The 19,842-nt window shown below is 38.5% G+C and overlaps 1 protein-coding gene across 2 annotated transcripts in view; it reads left to right on the forward strand.

The window, feature by feature from the left end:
* cdk17 (cyclin dependent kinase 17) overlaps nucleotides 1-19,842 on the forward strand; it is a 59,996-nt gene that overhangs the window by 24,325 nt on the left and 15,829 nt on the right. For both annotated transcript variants that reach the window (XM_088348438.1, XM_088348437.1), the window contains exons 3-9: nucleotides 4,063-4,227; nucleotides 11,474-11,607; nucleotides 14,175-14,300; nucleotides 15,425-15,481; nucleotides 15,560-15,674; nucleotides 17,229-17,323; nucleotides 19,610-19,672. In XM_088348438.1, the coding sequence (XP_088204564.1) occupies nucleotides 4,063-4,227; nucleotides 11,474-11,607; nucleotides 14,175-14,300; nucleotides 15,425-15,481; nucleotides 15,560-15,674; nucleotides 17,229-17,323; nucleotides 19,610-19,672 (755 nt within the window). The remainder of the gene's footprint in view (nucleotides 1-4,062; nucleotides 4,228-11,473; nucleotides 11,608-14,174; nucleotides 14,301-15,424; nucleotides 15,482-15,559; nucleotides 15,675-17,228; nucleotides 17,324-19,609; nucleotides 19,673-19,842) is intronic.

Below are 19,842 nucleotides of genomic sequence, written 5' to 3' on the forward strand. Positions count from 1 at the left end.
CCAGTTGGACAACAAAGTGACACAGGATTTGGAAAAATGTATATTAAACCTATGTAAAGAAATTCAAGTACTATATTCCTTTTGTTTATCAACCTATTTTGGAATTACATTGCCGCTAAATGTTATTTCACTACTTTTCATTGCACTATTGTTCCGATGCGGGGACAATTTAGCCCAGTCTCCAAGGACCACCTCATAAATATTTCAGCCGATCAATCCTGAAAGTCGTTTTTTCTTATCTTTCTCTTTTAAGTCTTTATTATGTAATTTTCCTGCAGTGCTTTTTCTACCATAATCTCTTTATAAACAATGTTCACTACGTTTCTGTCATTTGCAGTAACGACAATTGTAACTAGACAATTCCCGCGGCAATTGTAAGAGTTGTGATTTATCTGGCAGATGTTGGTAAAGAACCGGTAGCGCTGAGTTGTTAGCATTAGGAGTTAGCATAAAGTTTTTAACTCAGAGAGATGTATTTGTAATTTTTTTACTTGGTTCTGTGGCGTGACTCCATCCCCCCCTGGCCCCCACGGTACTGGCAAGTTCATTTGAGATGGGCCAATAACCGTTAGCAACAAGGATATGCCTGGTGGAGGTCTAAAAATCACATTCATGCTAATAACATAGTAATAACACTGTTATTACACATTAAAAAAAATAAAATGTGCATGTTCGAAAGGAATGAGCCTTTCTGTTTGAATCGGCCCATCAGGAATGCATTGAGCCCATTCAATTTGCTGAGTCGTTAGCATGTTAGCATTAGAATAATTTTTCAGCATGAAGAAGTTAGCATTTAGCCGTTAGCATCACTTTTTAGCATGTATCCATTAGCATAACTCCTCAACATGAGTCCATTAGCATAATTTGTAAATATGAAGTCGTTAAAATATTGCCAATACCAAAATTTTTTAGCATGAAGAAGTTAGCATTTAGCCGATAGGATCACTTTTTGACATGTATCCATTAGCATAACTCATCAACATGAGGCCATTAGCATAATTTGTACTGTAGTTATGAAGTCTTTACAATATTGCCTTCAACAAAATTTTTTAGCATGAAGAAGTAGGCATTTAGCCGTTAGCATCACTTTTTAGCTTGTATCCATTAGCATAACTCCTCAACATGAGTCTATTAGCATAATTTGTAAATATGAAGTATTTAAAATATTGCCATTACCAAAATTTTCTAACATGAAGCAGTTAGCATTTAGCTGATAGCATCACTTTTTAGTATGTTCTCCTTAGCATAACTCATTAACATGAAACCATTAGCATAATTTGTGAATATGAAGTTGTTACAATGTAGCCATTCCCAAATTTTTTTGGGCATGAAGAAGTTAGCATTGCCCACAGTGTTTACAGCTAGCTTGCGCTAATACTTGGGCTGGCTGTGCCAGCCCAGCCCATTGCGGACAGTATTTACAGCTAGCTTACGCTAATACTTGGGCTGGCTGCGCCAGCCACACTCGTCACCAATAGTTTCTGGAGCTAGCATGAGTAAGCATAGCTTCAACCTCTCATCGCTAATACTTGGGCTGGCTAAGCCAGCCCAACACCTTGCTAGCGGCGCACATAGCTGTTAGCATCCTCACGCTAGCATCCACTCTTTGGAATTCACCATTTACCCATGGTTCAAGGTAATGAGGGGTCAAGCCACCCTGGACAGTCCCTGCTTAGTCCCTACTAACCTCTGAAAAAGCCCTCGTTTCCATGACTACCCATAGAAATGAATGGGCCCATGTATTCCGGATGGGAGACTCTCAAAATACATTAGAGCGGATGGGGACTTTTTTTCGTCTCCGGGGCCCACAAGGGGCCCCAGTGACTCGTATCGCTGTCAAAAGACAGGCCACAAGAGTCCCGGTCAGGCCGGAATTTTTGGTACATGAATCGTTGGGTTACTCCAAAAGCTCTGGGAGGAGATCCCCGTTAAATTTTGGCGGAAGAAGATAGATATAACTAGACAATTCCCGCGGCAATTGTAAGAGTTGTGATTGATCTGGAAGAATATCCCGTCATGTGTATATAACCCCGGTTGTTAGCATTATGAGTTAGCATAACATTTTTAACCCAGAGAGATGTTTCTGTCATTTTTTTACTTGGTTCTGTGGGGGGACGGAATTTTTGGTATATGAATCGATGGGGTACTCGAAAAGCTCTGGGAGGAGTTCCCCGTTAAAATTCGGCGGAAGAAGATAGATATAATAATAATATCTCGGGGGATTATAATAGTTGTGCACAGCACTTGGCAATGTAGTTGTGCCTTGCTGAAGCAAAAACAACTAATAATAATATCTCGGGGGATTGTATTAGTTGTGCCTGCTTCGCACAACTAATTAAGAAGGAGTTAAACAGTTCATTTAAAATGTAAATAACACAACCAAGTTCATTGTATTTTGAGTCAAGTGACTGGTATTAACGAAAAAGGAAAACATTGTAACTTTAAGACTTTTTTAAGTACACATTTTGTGGAGATATTTGCTTTAAATCAAGGTGTCGAACTCATTTTGGCTGGGGGTCACATTCTAGGAATAAATAGGATAAATAAATATTACGGGAGCCGGACTGTAGGTTTTCTGCTCTACTCTGAGCTCGTTACCTCACGTCTTTTCGGATCATGTCACCACCAAAAATAGCGACCATATAGTTGGATAGCGAGGCAAAAATAGGGCTAATCCTAGGAAAATTTGAGCACTCCTATTTATGTCGTTAGTAAAAGAAGCGTCTCTTTGAGCCGACTGGCTATTGGAATTGAACAAAGGAAGCCGTTTCCCCACAAATCAACAGCTATTTACCCCCTAGACGCCTTTTTTTTCTATTATGATTGTTCAATTTGCATTTTTGGGGAATTTTTTGTTGTTGACTTTACATTTGTTGAGCATTAAAAAGGTTAAAATGACTTGTTTTATCTTTGTTTGTGGATTTATAGATATTTAATTTTATTTGCTGTGTTTTCAATGTTAATGTGTTTATATAAAATGTCAAGTTTATTCTGTTTTTCTTTTATCCCTCTTTTTACTTTTGTTATTGCATTTATTTTTTTTGTTTCTTTTTTCCATTTTGGTCAATTGCTTTTATTATTCAATAGTTTTAGAGCACACATTCGTCATAGATCTAGCTTCTTGATTTTGCTGTAAAAAATCACCGGATTGATGCCTTCGAATTTAAAATGTACTAACTTCCATTCCAGGGAAACAAGCTCCTGGACTGCCCTAGAACTGTAAAGCCCGAATATAGAAAATCACTTGTAACATTTATTTTGACCTTTGGTATTTTGTTCACCTAATCAGAAAAGACACAATTAATATACATATAAAAATGCATATAGATGAAAGTAAAAATTCTACAAACCAACAAATATAGAGAAATATTACAAACAAAAATGCATTCACATCAGGATAAATGAAAATGCTGGCTGCATCTGAAACTGTCTTCTGCTCAGGATGCGTTTCCTGGCCATGTTAAGAGCTTTGCTATCACGTATTTTGACTACCACAAACGCTCAAAGATGCCATATGGCAACATTGACATAATAGGCTAAGAAGTAATTTGATGACTAAATATGTACATGTTCTAGACATTGTATTAATAACAAAAACAAATATTTGAGACATTTCCCTTACAGTACTTGAATAAGACTAATCTAGTCCTATGAATCAAAGCCAAGTTGAGGTTCAGACATTTTGCAGGATTTGTGACTTCAGGGCCAGAGGGCTTGACTTATAAACACAACCACTGTGCAATGACAATATGGGCAGGTACAACAGGATTCATTGAAAATGTAAATGTGATCTTAAAAAAAAAACCCAAAAATATTTAGAGTTTTTTGGGGGGTGGTAACAGTTACAAGGCTAGACTGTCCAGCCACCAGGGTCTCACAAAATTGTTTGGGAAACACTGCTGTCAGTTCATTTTCTCCTACTGCACTGTCAGTAATTAAAAGTCGTACGAGCTTGTTATAAACCTTGTATAAACAGCTCCGTTCAGTAATGCCGTGGTTCATTTTAATGGATCCTGCAAGCATGATGCAACGGATGAAACGGAACCTGTTGTTGCCTTTCAGAGCCCTTCATGAGGAACGGCCGACCGCCCACCTCCCACAGCATGCACTCGTTTCTTCACCAGTACACAGGCTCCTTCAAGAAGCAGCCTCTGCGCCGGCCGCACAGCGTCATTGGCGGCACCCTGGGCTCCTTCATGTCCATTCCGCGCAATGGCAGTCGCTTGGGTAAGGAAGGCGCAAAATCAGGGGTCAGGAACATTCTTTGACCCAAAGATTCGCAATAGCAAAATGGGGGCTGCAGTGGCTCAGGAGGTAGTGCGCTCGTCTTGGGATCAAGAGATCGCAGTTCGAATCCCGGCTCCTCCGTGTTACATGTTGTAGTGTCCTTGGGTAAGACACTGAACCCCTAATGCCCCCAATATGCAGGTTAGCGCCTTACATGGCTGCACGGCCGCTATTGGGAAATGTGAAGCACACTGTAAAGCGCTTTGGGAAGTCTTGACTTGAAAAGCGCAACACACTCATTTCATTTCATATATTTTTTTCTCACAAAGAGAGCCACACCATATATTTAAAGATATATTTCAGCAAAACCGCCAAACCTGCTCTCCAGGCAAAAGCTCATCCCCCAGCACATTTTATTTCACTGTGTGAAGTTATATTATTTGATAAAACCTATGAAATAAGATTAATGCCAGTGCCGTTGATCCATAACACCATATATACCACTTTGAAAGAATTACCGTATTTTCCGCACTATAAGGCGCACCTAAAAGCCTTTATTTTTTTCAAAAGCTGACCATGCGCCTTATAATACAGTGCGCCTTATTTATGGATCAATATTAATTCACAAAGTCTTGCAACTAACTTGCAGCCGCCGACTAGATTTTCCCCCGAACGCCAAGTAGTCCGCGTTGTATGCTGGGATTTATTTACCGGCGTTTCATTGGCTAACCAATGTGTAAATCATCATTTGAATGGATCACTATTGGCTAAAGTTGTTCGGAGGTTAAGGGGAGGATCCTTTTTATCATTTACAGGCTGGCATTGGCTTGAACGGCAAAACAAAGCCTGCAATTGGCCGAAAAAGATGAATGCGTATAGCACGTGGCTGACGGCATAGAGAAAGCATTTTTTTCTATTCTGTATTTGTAAATATTTTATTCTCCTGGATTTACTACCCTCACGGATATAAGAGGACATTGGCTGCACATTATTATGAACACAACGACTTCGGTGAGCTACTCCGATCCAAAAAGTCGGTTCTCTAAAAACAGTTGGAAATCCCATCTCTACAAGTAAATGCCTTGTTTCGTATTTGCTCAGGAAATTTCAAATTCTTTGACAAACAACTTAATTTTAAAGTCATGGAAATTGTTGCTTTCCCTGGTAACTAGTTACTTTTTCTGTAAAGTGAAAACATTACTAACTACCAACACTGCTCACAACTCATGTGAAGCGTCATGGCAAATCCGGAGAGGTGGAAGTGGTTTTTGAGGAAGCTGGAGCTGTTTTTATCTGGCTACCTTCTTGAATACGGCACGAACGAGACAGAGACTCCGGTAAAAACAGGGGTTGGAGACCACGCGCTACAATAACAGCCGAATCATTGACACACACTCCTCACTCTGTATGGAGTTTCTAGCAGTATTGTGCAGACACTTCTATCTATCGGGAGAGCTAACTGTGGTCATTGTGCTTGCTGTTTACGTTCCATCGCTACGTTCCACCGCTAACGTTTCACCGGATGCCAACGTTTCACCGGATGCTAACATTAGCATAGCGCTAAATCTCCTGCCCGCTGCTATCAATAAAAAGCAGCTTGCACACCTCAACGGAGCTTTTATCGTCACCGGCGACTTTAATCCGGCATGTTTATGGACTGTACTTCCCAAATCCATTCAATACGTGGACTGGGCAATTCGGGAAAAACATTGGACTGTGTGTACTGTAAGATCAAGCATCCAGTTGGATCCCCCATCTCTGTTTGTCCCTCTCCCCCCTTCAATCACACACGGGTCAGGGCGGGTGAGCGATTTCTGCTTTCTTTTCACTAGGCTTTCTGTCCTTTTAACTTAGATTCTAAAAGGGGGGACTGAAACTGTCACTGTCACTGAAACTGTGCGACTTTGAGACTCCTGATCTAAACAATGCTTTCCATAAACAGAATGGCACTTTGCTTGCAAAATATTTTTTTATGGGAATAAACTGAACTAATGCATAAACTTTGCAAGAACTTTTCAGACCCCCACGTTTCCGGTAATTTGATCACACAAATTTTGTCATCGTGGCGATCACAGACGTGCACAAAATAAAATCTATCGACGTAAGATAAAAGTTTTGAAGTCTTATCTGTCTGTTCGCTTTTCTCACCACACTGTTTTATTGGTCAACCCGCCATATGGGCCCCCTACACACTCTCATTCGCTGGATACAAAAAGCAACACAAGTAAGTGGGAGCTATCTCAATGTGTGGACAAAAAAGCCACTCCTGTCATCTAATGGTGATTTTTTTATATTGAAATCATTTTCAGAGGCTTGAAATTTACTGATGAGCTGCACCAAAGCCTTTAGAATCTCTCTCTCTCTCTCTCTCTCTCTCTCTCTCTCTCTCTCTCTCTCACTCTCTCACTCTCACTCTCACTCTCACTCTCACTCTCTTACTCTCACACACACACATCCCTCAAGTGGGGTGACCGACAGCAAGACAAACACATACAATAACAAAGAAAACAAAAAAGGGAAAAAATAGCAAAAAAAAAAACACACACAAACATTTTTGGACCATGGCCAGCCCAAACACCCAAACAAGTTAAGCACCTCGGCACTGGTCATGCTTTCGTTCATCCAGATGAAACGGGACACAAGAAAGCGGCCGTGTCACTCGGGTCGGGGTGACACAACACACTCTGTTCAACAGCAGGGCCCGACAGCTTTCACTGGTTTACCCCTGCCGCATCATACAGGTGCCCTGCCTATCCCTTAGAACGCGTCCAAACATCCCACTATCCTTTATAATAGTTTTTCAAAATCAACATATTTTGGTGCTTAGGGAGAATGCTTCTGAAATATATTTATATGTTATGGCACTGAATGAGTTCAATAAATCATTGGAGTCCAAACTATGGCCTAGGGCAGTGTTTTTCAACCTATCTTGAGCCAAGGCACATTCCTTTCAATTAAAAAAATCCCACGGGGCACCACCAGTTTGCGCAGTTGCATTTTCAAAAAGTAAATCCAAATGAAATGAACCACACAGGCACAGAAATAGGTTGATTTCCCACCGCACAGTAAGACATTTAATTATCAGTGTGCCACGGCACAGCGGTTGAAAACACTGGCCTCAACGAAATTTATAGCACGCTGAATGCTTTCCACTGGCCAGCAGCACTGAATTCATATTTTTTTTTACACCATTCTTTTTAAAAATACTTTCACCACCACATCAGTAAAGACTGATCGTTGCTTTATTTAACAGTGAATGGGCAGTAATAGTTTTCTTATTTTTTATTTTTTTAAACATGGATGCCAATGTTTCTTTTGAGATAAAAATAGAATAATCTTCGAATAACGCTTAAAGAAAACATTGAGAGACTACTTAGATCACGGGTGTCAAACATGCGTCCTGTGGCCCAGATCAGGCCCACCAAGGTTTTTAATTTGGCCTGCGAGACAACACCGAGAGAAGCACAAGAGAAGATTCAACTGCAGTTTGAAATATGTCCAATTGATGTTGACAAAGCCAGGCACCACTCCAAGCAACTGGAGCTATATTACTTTATCTATTTTTTACTTTCTCTCTCTCTCTCTCTCTCTCTCTTTCATTTTTTTCTCCCTTTCTCACTCTCTCTGACTTTCTCTCTTTTCCACTTTTTATTTTTTTCTTTCTCTATACAGCTTCTTATATTTTTCTCTTTTTTACTCTCTCTAGCTTTCTTTTCTCTTTCTTTCTCTTTCTCTTCTTTATTTCTTTTTAACTCTTTATTTATTTTCTATCTCTTTTTCACCTTTCACTCTCCTCTATTTCTCTTTCTCTACTTCTCTGTAGCTCCTTTTTCTTATTTATTTCTCTCTTTCTTTCTCTCTGTCCCTATCTCCCCGTGTCTCTTTTTCTTTCTTTCTCTCTTTCTCTATCTCCCCGTCTGTTTTTTGTTTTTCTTTTTTTCTTTCACTCACCCTTTTTCTCCTCTTTTTCATTTCTCTCTTTCTCTATAAAAATAGAGCTCTTTTTCTGTCTTTTTCTATTTTTTTACACTGTATATCCTCTCTTTCTGTCTCTATTTTCTCCTCTATTCTCCTTTACTCTTTTTGTTCTCTGTCTGTTTTCTCTCTCTTTCTCTCTTGTTTTTTTCTTATTTTCTTTTTTTCTCTCTCATTTTGTTATGTTCTCGCTCTTGTTTTTTCTCTCTCTCTCTCTCTTTAATCTACTAGTACTAGTACTATTTTTCTACCATGTGGGCCCCACGGACGAATACAATCAAAATTCTGATATATATCTTTTCTCACACGATGAAGATGTTTTACTTTTAATGCAGTTTTTTAAAATATATTAAAAGCATTTTTATGGTGTTGACAGATTTTAAAACTTCTACTCACGAGGTTTGTCATGTCCTTAAAAGATGTCCTAAAACCTCTACTCACGAGATTTGTCATGTCCTTAAAAGATGTCCTTGCTTTAATCGCTTCCTTATTTCTAATAACAGTTCCAAATGTCAATAAGTTACGACCATTCAAGTTAGTTAGGGTTGGACGTTCGCTTGCCTTCTTCACAATCTCAAACTTTGTTTCCATTGTTGTCGTGTTTTTACTTTTCTCTTTGGCATCACTGCAAGGCTTGGACTCATGGAACTAAATACCAAAAAAATCCAGTATTGTATCATCGACTCGAAGTCTATCAAGCACACTGAATTCTGAAATGAATGAAGAAAAAAAGCATTGTGGGAGTGAATTAAATCGGTAGTATATCTGTATTTCCGTGATATTTTGTTGCAAACAAATAGGAGATCAGAATTTTATATGACGTAGATCAATAAGAGATGCACCTTAGAGACGTAACTCTACATACACCCGAACAACGCTAAGTTTACTGTAATTGTTAAAAAAAAAAATCATACTATTTTGGCTCGCTCTTGTTCTTTTTGGAACCTAATCTCTGTGATTAATCATATATATATATATATATATATATATATATATATATATATATATATATACATATACCGTATTTTCCGCACTATAAGGCGCACATAAAATCAGATTTTTTTTAAAAAAAGCTGACTGTGCGCCTTATAATCCCGTGCACCTTATATATGGATCAATATCGAGTTACAAGGTCTCGCAACTTACGTTAAGCAGCCACCGACTCTATTTTTCGCGTAGAAGAAAAAGTGCGGTGTGCATACTGGGAAATATTAAACAACGATTCTCTTTTATTTGTTCGTTTGTATAAAGTGGTATGATGGACATCGCTTTTTGATTATGTGCAACCAGGCATGTTAATACCATTGTGTGTGTCCGGTTGATAGGCATTCTGAGCCTCGCAGTGGAGCCTGGCCCAGATGGAGGAATGCTGATGACAAAACACGGGGCAGTTATATAAGAATGCAAAATATCGGTGCCACATTTGACTGGAGGTTTTTCTTCAGAGAAAATATGTATAAATTTCGTGCAGTGGGTCACAAACTACGGAAACATTTAAATCAGGATGCAAAAGTGAACGGAAAGTGGGGCAGACCCCGGATATATTCGAGCGTAGATCAAGAGAATGTTACCAAGTGAGAGAAGTGAAGAATCATGCAAATGCGTCCCGCAATAATTGTCATCTTCTGGGACCCATTTGGGTCATCTTTCTACGCATTTCATTTGAATGTCGCAAGAGCCCTTTAATTGGTTGTGTGATGGAATTATGTTTTTGGATAGTTCGTGTTTACATTTCCAAGAAAAGAGTCGGAAACAAGCGTTTTGATGGACACTGTTTTTATTGAAGAACTGATTCTCTCCTCATTTTGTACTATATATTTATATACATACTGTACTATATATATATATATACATATATATATATATATATATATTATATCTTTATGTTTGAAGTCTGAAATGTGGCAAAAGGTCACAAAGTTCAAGGGGGGCAAATAGTTTCGCAAGCCTCTGTAAATGCTAGAATGAGCATTTGCAGAATGTTCTTGAAGATTCTAAACTCAAAATTGAACAACTCATTTTTTTAACAGAGACATGATCATATTGTTCTTTACAAAACGACGGCCTATATTTATTTACTAGCCCCCTTATATTGCGGTTGTTGAAACCTCTACTTGCGAGGTTTGTCACCTCCTTAGAATATTTCCTTGCTTAATCGCCTCCCTTTTTGGAATAACGGTCCTGACTGTGGAAAGGTTCCGGTCATGCAACTTAGTGAGGGTTGGCCATTTGCTTGCCTTTTACCTTTTTCATTTCGTTTTCATGTTTTTACTTCTCTTTTTGGCATCACTGCGACTCTTGAACCCATACCGAATAAATACAGTATTGAATCATGAACTCACCAAGTCTTCTACCAAGCACATGAGATTGTGAAATGAAGATACTGGCATTGTGGGACTTAAGCCAGTAACATATCTAGTCAAGTCAAGTCACATTTATCTATATAGCCCTTAATCACAAAAATGTATCAAAGCACTGCACAGGATTACAATTATAAAATTGCACAATTACCTGATCTTAAACCAGCATGCGGGCAAGGAACAACTCAAAAACCTCAGTGTGAGGAAAAAAGAGAAACCTTGAGAAAGGACCTCACATGTGGTAATCCCCCTTCCAGGATTGACCAGGGTGAATTACAATTAGCATTACTGTACACAGAATAGTAAACATTAGGTAAGATGTTGAAGATGTCCGGAAAGAGCATGACACCAACGACGCCCCCAGCTTGTAAACAAGTCCAGAAAGTCTATGACAGCCACGATGCAGCTTCCCATCTCTGCCAGCTGGTAAATGCAGGGGTTGACATGCTTCAGGTCAGACGCTGGTCCGCAATATCTGTTTTTTGTGTGTTTCCTTGTTGCAAACCAATTAAAGATCAGCATTTTATGTTAAGTTGATCAGTAACAGACTTAACTCCACGTAATTGTAAAAAAAAAAAAAAAAAAAGTTTCTACTCCTTGCATTTTGGCTCTCTCTTCTTCTTTTTGTAACTTAACCTCTACGATAAGCCTAAAATCGCGCTCTTTGAATGTTACCAGTGCACATAATTGTTGTTTGGCAATGAGCCTCTTTCATTGCGGTTGTTAAGGGATTTTGACTTAACAAGAAAAAATAATTCACACTGCCGCTTTGTCAGCCTTATAACTACTTCATAATGCCTAGCGTGCATCATGAAAGCAACCGGAAAGATCGGAAAACAGAGTAAGCGTAAACTCCCGTGCATTCGACAAATTTGCGGCGAGCTCTTTTTAATATGAGTGCTCTGTTTCAGACATCGTACACGAGAATCTCAAGATGGGTTCTGACGGGGAAAGTGATCAAGCGTCTGGTACGTCTTCGGACGAGGTCCAGTCCCCAACGGGCGTCTGTCTGAGAAACCGAGTCCACCGGAGAATCTCCATGGAGGTAATCATGTGACCACCAGGATCTTCTCAAGGATCTAGTCTGGGTGTTTTTCTTGCCTTATAATGGCGGGTGTCAATATATTGGTATCTGTACAGCTCCCAACATATAATAAGATTATACATAAAAAACATTAAAAAAACAATACTTCATTCTCATTTTTTGGGCCCACTGGCTGTGATTTTGAGACCCCTGACCTAGAGTTTATAGATTCTCTAGCATGACGATGTTTTTTCAAACAGGCTCATGTGACAGAGCACGTCAGTTTTTCGATCTGATTTCCTTGCAGTGTCAAACTGCTTAACTAAGATGATACGTAGGTAAAAGAAGTTGTATAGTATTTAGTTAAAAGACTTTCTGCTGTCTCCATTATCTAACATTTGCCGGTGAAGAAAAGGAGAAACCTTTTGACCTATCAGAATGCACTATGCAAATCAGTGTTTCTGTCATCCTAAGTAAAAATAGTGGCATAATAAGATGAGCGCAAATGCCTTTTCTCATGTCACCTGTACCACTGGTGGTCTAGTGGAAAAGTGTCAGCGCTTTCACCGCCTCTACTCTGGTTGGATTTTTGTTACAATATTTTGCAAATTTGATCAGCGATATTAATCGATTGATTATTATTGCACATATACGGTAGTATTCCGTAATATGGTACACGTACCTATAATTACTGTATTGCATTGCCAATCTTATCCAAAGGGAAAGTAGTTTTTGGGCAGGTGCACTTTCAAATTTCTGGCCAATTTGGTGTTTGTGGAAAAATATTATTTTGATAAATATTGAATGAAATATATGAAAAATACCTTAAAATATATGTTGCGTTGGACTAGTTAATACACAAAACATAAAAAAAAAAACATTTTAATGATAACCAATATTGCAAACCTTTATAATAAAAATGTTTACTTTGCCAATCTTTTATATAAATTTAGTCATTTGTTGGCCTGGAGAGGGATAGGTGCCATCATGCTGTACTTGCCCAAGACACACCACAGGAAATGGTACCCCTACGATCCGTCTAGTTAAAGGATACACACACACAGACACACACACACACAAACATATTAGATATTCGTTTGAATATCCATGAGTTTTCTCAATAAAATCTTAAAACTCAATTTTACTTATTTTAATATTCAAGTTTAGAAGCCTTCTGCCTCCAATTGGAAAAGGTTTTTTACCCTATTTTTCTTCTCTTTGACCTAGCAGTCGCTAAGATTTAATTTATTTATTGTTTATCTATTTAGACCGGTGATATACTAAGCGAGTAAAGAGCTTTGCCTGCCTTGATATTTGTCAAAATAATTTCCTTGCTGTTATTTTAGGGTGAAATAATCACGTCAAAGGGATTTTGTTTGCAAAGCAGCACAATTACATAATGTATTTAATGTGTAATAAAAATAATCCAAACGGCTATTTGCAAAATTATATTAGCATCAAAGTCTGCACAATATTTTTATATTTTGATACACTGCATTACTGTTTAGCTGCATCATGGATCAAGTAAGACCATATTTTCCCAGTTATATTGCTTTTGTAACCTGTAAAATACTCAACCTGATCTGTTTTGTCTTGCCAAGTTATTTTTGGCTCTGTCACTTTGAGTGCATGTGTGGGTGTCTCCTGGATACTGTGATGCTCTCCTTTAGTTTTTATTAGTGGGACAACAGACAATTATTTTCATAATCCACGAATTGGTCCGTTATTTTTTCGATGAATCAGATTTCTTAAAGACATATTTAATGTCTCTTTATTCAAACGTTAAAGTTTTGGACACATAGAAAAATAGTGCACAAAACAACAATATATTCGATAATATAAAACAATACAAAAATCCAAGTGTTTGTCAATTAACTTGAAAAGAAACTAAAATACAAATATATGCTATACACCTGCAAAAAATACTCTTTTCCTACCGCCTTATCCAAAGATAACATTATATTTGGACCTATCATCCAAAAAAAAGATATATTTTTCAAAAAACTCAAAAATGTAAACCCACTTCTCAAAATGTTTTCAACAAATTTGAATATGATAAACATTTCCAGTATGAAAATGGCATATAGCCCCTTGTATAGAGTTGAACATGACATTAATATTCTTTTTGTTTTTACTTTATATCTTCAATACATTTATTTTCAGATCTTCTTTCTCTGTACTTCTGCAGCACTTTCTGTTCCCTTGAAAACTGTTTCACAAACTTTGTTTCAAACTGTCAAATAATTCACAGTTGAAACTGTAACGGCAATTTTGTTTGTAATAATGCAATGTCCAATACAAAAAGATTTAAAAAAAAAAAACATGTGGTACCACAACTCTTGGCATAGCAACAGATTTGTGTGCACTTATTTGCGTTGATTTAGCGTACTTAGTGGCCCATAAATCATATGGTACGACAAATCGATGATCTAATTAGTTGCCAACCCTTTTAATAATCAATTTTATTGATTAGTTGTTGCAGCCCTATTGTGTTTAATAGACAATAGAGGATTAAATGCCACATTGAGGTAGTTAAATCAATATTCCCTGGCGAATATGCAATAATGTCTGGTGACGTTGCGTTTCAGGACCTGAACAAACGCTTGTCGCTGCCCGCCGACATCCGAATTCCCGACGGTTACTTGGAGAAGCTGCAGCTTACCAATCCGCCTTTCGACCAGCCGCTCAGCCGGCGCTCGCGCAGAGCTTCGCTGGTGCGTGTCAGTACCACTTTTACAGGCCTGCGGTGTCAGTTGCACTGGGAACAGCCTGTGCCTGTTGCCATGACAACCGCCACAGCAGGAGCTGCTCCAGCTTACATTTTTTTGGGGTCAGGCAACATTGACTACTATTACGTGCCCTGGGATTAGTTATGCTGTATAATCAAACCCCTTTGGTACTCTGCTGCAATTGCCTGGGTTCAAGTCATGTTTAGACTGGTAAAACTAATAATTAATCTGGAAACATATGTTGGCCTGGAGAGGGATGGGTGCCACCTGGCTGTACTTTCCCAAGGCACACACAAAGGACATTTTTATTATTATTAATATTTTCGGTATCCAAAAATATATTAGTGAGCAAAAAAAAAGCCTTACACAGTCAATACATGGGTCAAGCTATAAATTAAGCTTGTTATCATTATTATAACTATTTGTGTTGTTGTTGGCGTGGCTTTTGTTGTTGTTGTTGTTATTATTATTATCCTCTATATAACTATTGTTATTGTTGAACGTTGTTATTGTTATTATTTTTCTGTCACAATTATATTATGCAAAATCATCACAATCTAGGGCTATATTTAAAAACAAAACAATGGGGTGAATAAATATGTTGGTGATGATGGTGAAAATTTAACAAAAACTAAATAAATGGGGATAAAATCACATAGAGATACATTTTGATCAGAACACAAAATGGACATGCCCTGCACAACTCATAGTTAGGGCAGACAACTTGGCGCTTTGATAATGGAGGCATATGGCTTAAGCGTCCATGTCTTGTCTTTTTAATACACAGATCAGGACACTTAGCTATGTGTGGTCCTGCTTGCTGAGCCCCTCTAGCAGCAGGTCAAAAGATACTTTTTCTGATGGACAACTCACCATTGAGAATTATTCTTATTATAATAGATACTCTTATTTTATAGTATTCTGAAATTGTACAATGACAACAATCATGATAATGATGAGGGTGTTAATAGTGATGTAATGGTGATGATAATAATGTTGTTTGTTACATGTAATTACATGTAAGATCTAGCTGTAAGACTCATCTAGCTGTTAAAGTGAAATACATTCACTTTGCAAATTTTGATGTTCTGTCTGTATTCTTTTCTCAGTCTGAGATTGGTTTTGGAAAACTGGAGACCTACATTAAGCTAGACAAACTGGGAGAGGTGAGAATAAGAAACAAGGTCAAGGCAGATAAACTTGAAAAGTAATTATTTTTTCTCTTCTCCATCGTCTCATCACAGGGAACGTACGCCACCGTTTTCAAAGGACGCAGCAAGTTGACGGACAACTTGGTGGCTCTCAAAGAGATCCGGTTGGAGCACGAGGAGGGGGCGCCTTGTACAGCCATTAGAGAAGGTTAGTTTCAGTTTACCGTATTTTCCGCACTATATGGCGCACCATGTTATAAGGCGCACCTTCAATGAATGATATATTTTAAAACTTATGCCATACATAAGACGCACCCCATTATAAGGCGCTATAAGTGCATGCTGGTTTAAGATCAGGTAATTGTGCAATTTTGTAATTGTAATCCTGTGCAGTCCTTCGAGACATTTTTGGGATTAAGGGCTATTTACGGTAAATAAATGTGGCGACTTGACTACAGTAGAGAATGTAGTTACTTTATGCAACCTCTAGATGTTGCCACGCTCAAGGGAATGTCAACAAAATATTCAAAAAGGTCAAACTTTATTAACAAACAAGCTTTCCACAACTCCATTCACTCCCAAAATAAATAAACAGCCGTTTTATTATTTTCTCTGAGGTAAAGCATTTTCGTGACACATCTTTGACATCTTTGAACAACATAGACATATCATTTTATTTTTTGTCCATTTAGTCAACACGCAAAGAAAAAAACGTCTGATACTGTTATTTTAAATGAAACGTTAGTGCAATCGCAATAAAGTGACACTCGTAATGTGCAAAAACAACGAGTGCAAAGCAATAACATAATAACTGTAAAATGTAAAACGTAAACACACAAAAGAAAAACAAAGATCACTCTATAAGCTCCTCATCGACGAATCCCTCGAATTCTTCTTCTGCTGTGTTCGAATTGACCATATCTCAGTGAATGGGCCATCCAACACGTCCGGTGTTTTTGTGCCAGCGCTGTTGCCTTCATACGTATAGTTATCGTACTGACACTTCTGCTTGCCGCTCTTTGTTGAACAACCCACTGTTCAAGTGTCTCCTCTAACTCTGGCCATCTTGCTTTATTGCCACGGAAACTTTGTTGAGTTTTCCTTACTTGGCGGAGCTTATCTTCATCCTTTCTCCACTTCCGTACCATCGATTCATTTAAGTTTAACTCTCTCGCTGCCGCTCTATTGCCGTGTTGTGCTGCGTGACTGATCGCTTTGAGTTTAAACTCGGCGTTGTACACGTGTCTCTTAACAGGAGCCATTTTCTTATACAAATGCACGTATGAAAGAGAATCTCGCTCTCTCTCTCTCTCTCTCGCTCTCTCTCTCTCTCAAACGTGACATTCTGAATAATTCTGCGTTTGTTTAAGGTAAATTGTGCTTTACATCTTCACCAGTCATAACCCTGGATTCAGACAAATACTGTATTTGTTGAATATGAATTAAGCAGTTTAATGGGGTAGCCATTTTGCCACTTAGTAAACAAATACAACACGAGCCCCGGCAACTACCAATCGTTTAATATTTCCCAGTATGCACAGCGCGAAAAATGGAGTCGGCGGCTGTTTCTCGTAGTTGCGAGACCTTGCGAATTTAATATTGAGCCATATATAAGGCGCACTGTGTTATAAGGCGCATGGTCAGCTTTTGAAAAAAAACAAGACTTTTAGGTGCGCCTTATAGTGCGGAAAATACGGTACCCTGATTTTTGATGTGAATTTTGTCCTGTTTTAAATCCTCATTGCCTTTTTCATTGATGTAGTATCATTACTAAAGGACCTGAAACACGCCAACATCGTAACGCTACATGACATTGTCCACACGGACAAAAGCCTCACGCTCGTTTTTGAGTACCTGGTAAGTAAAATGAACCCTTGAAAGTCGTCTAAAGCGGGGGTGGGAAACATTTTCCACACAAACAGCCATGAACGCTCAATATTTAGATTTCTTCTGTTTTTCAGTGAGTGCCACACCAAATTCAATTGAGTTGGGGGCCGCTGAAGCTAAGGTCTGGGTGAGGTTGGGCCAAATAGGCTTTTCCGCAAAAACAGGAAAAGAACGCTTTATAAACATGGTGACGTATCCGGTGTGCTGGGCGAAGCCTCAAGGCAAAAGAATGCTTGGGATGGTGAGAAGACAAAGGAAAAGAACACTATCGTAGCTGCTAGTTGGTGACATGTTAGTGTGCCAGAATTGGAGAAAAAAAAATCGTTAGTGATTGTAAATTGAGGTTTCACAGGATCCTAGTGGACATTCCTGATCGAAAAAAAAGATACGTCTTTAATGCAAAAAGATTGGACCGAGGCACTCATAAGAAATACTACAGTTTACAGCGCAGACTTTATATCAGGTAAGAGAAATAAAACTTTTATGATTGATGCTATCGACCCTTTCATTACTTATTGTATTGACTATGTATAGTTCTATTGTCTTAGCTTCAACTGTTAGCGTGTAGCCAACAGTAGCTTTGAAAACACTGCGTGGGTCGAAAATAAAAACAGGCACACATTGCAAGTAATCGTTGGGCAAACAATCGAAGGTTTTTATTAGATACATTTAAATATTCATGCATTGATGGTTTTTATTTAATGATTTTATAGATATTTTAATTGTATACCCAATGATTGTTGCCTATTTTTCTTTTTAAACCACGCAATGTTTACAAAGCTTGCGTTTGCAATTAGGCTACACGCTAACAGTTAGCTAAAGCTTAGAAAATTACAAGATACTTTGCCGATATAATAAATTAAATGGACTCAATAGCAACAGTCATCAATGTTTGATTTTTCTTTCTTGATACGATGGCACGTAAACACAAAACATGACGACAACTAGCAGCTACGACAGTGTTTTTTACCGTTGTCTTTTGACCAGCGCAAGTATTCTTTTGCCCTCAGGCATAGCCCCGCCAACCGGATGCGTCACAATGCTGACAAACAAATGAAAGTATCCATAACAATTCTTCTTACCAGCTTTAAAGGTATAAAAGCACTACAGCGCTCCTGTCGCTGGTAGTAGAAATGCTGTATTGCACTCCAGTCATGGTGTTAAGGTTGTGAAATTTATCTCCGTGCCAGAAGTACCGTATTTTCCCAATATAAGGCGCACCGGGTTATAGGGCGCACCCCGAAAAAATAGTTTTTGGTCCTATTTTTAACATACATAAGACGCACCGGATTATAAGGCGCTACAATGAGAACGTCGACAAAACAGTCAGATAGTTCAGTCAAACTTATTACCCCCTTAACATTCCCAAAGCTTGCAAAGACGCAAATACGTGTCGAGAACACGTGCGGATGCGGTGTCTGTACGATGTCACTTAAATGCATCGTTCCATCATTCGGAAGGTTAAAGTCTTGGGATTCAAGAAATGCCAACCATTCCTTAGTATCTATTTTCTTTTTCGCTCGCACCTTTACTGTGCATATGACAATAAACACTTGGAATTGAGTTTAATTTAAAAATAGACACTCCATTCCATCCATTATCTGCACCGCTTATCACAGAAACATCGAGTTCAATCTGAAACAAGATACAGGGACAATATAAAACCCGGAGTAGCTCACCGAAGTCGTTGTGTTCATAATAATGTGCAGCCAATGTCCTCTTATATCCGTGAGGGTAGTAAATCCAGGAGAATAAAATATTTACAAATACAGAATAGAAAAAAATGCTTTCTCTATGCTGTCAGCCACGTGCTATACACATTCATCTTTTTCGGCCAATTGCAGGCTTTGTTTTGCCGTTTAAGCCAATGCCATGTAAATGATAAAAAAGGATCCGCCCCTTGACCTCCGAATAACTTTAGCCAATAGTGATCGATTCAAATGATGATTGACACATTGGTTAGCCAATGAAATGCCGGTAAATAAATCCCAGCATACACCGCGTACTACTTGGCGTTTGGGAAAAATCTAGTCGGCGGCTGCAAGTTAGTTGGAAAACTTTGCAATTTTAAAATTGATCCATAAATAAGACGCACTGTATTATAAGGCGCATGGTCAGCTTTTGAAAAAAATGAAGGCTTTTAGGTGCGCCTTATAGTGCGGAAAATACGGTACTCATTAAAAGAGCAAGCCATACGTTCCCTACACCTGGTCTAAGGAAACACAAAGCTAATACTTTTGTCTGTGGCTTTCACAGGATAAAGATCTCAAGCAGTACATGGATGACTGTGGGAACATCATGAGCATGCACAATGTGAAGGTTAGGATTCAGTTTTTGTTTTTTTTCCCTCTTGGGCCTTACTGTTGTCCTCAAGGAAGGTAATGAGATAGCTTCTTTGTAAACACAAAGAATAGCTGTACAGAACTATGTAAACAAGTCAGGTAAGGTTGGATTGTGAGACCGGGCGTAGGTGCAGGGCCTTTGGCAAG

Source organism: Urocampus carinirostris, chromosome 11, assembly GCF_059441175.1.
Source record: "Urocampus carinirostris isolate Australia breed hairy pipefish chromosome 11, RoL_Ucar_1.0, whole genome shotgun sequence".
In the NCBI taxonomy this organism is placed as follows: domain Eukaryota; kingdom Metazoa; phylum Chordata; class Actinopteri; order Syngnathiformes; family Syngnathidae; genus Urocampus; species Urocampus carinirostris.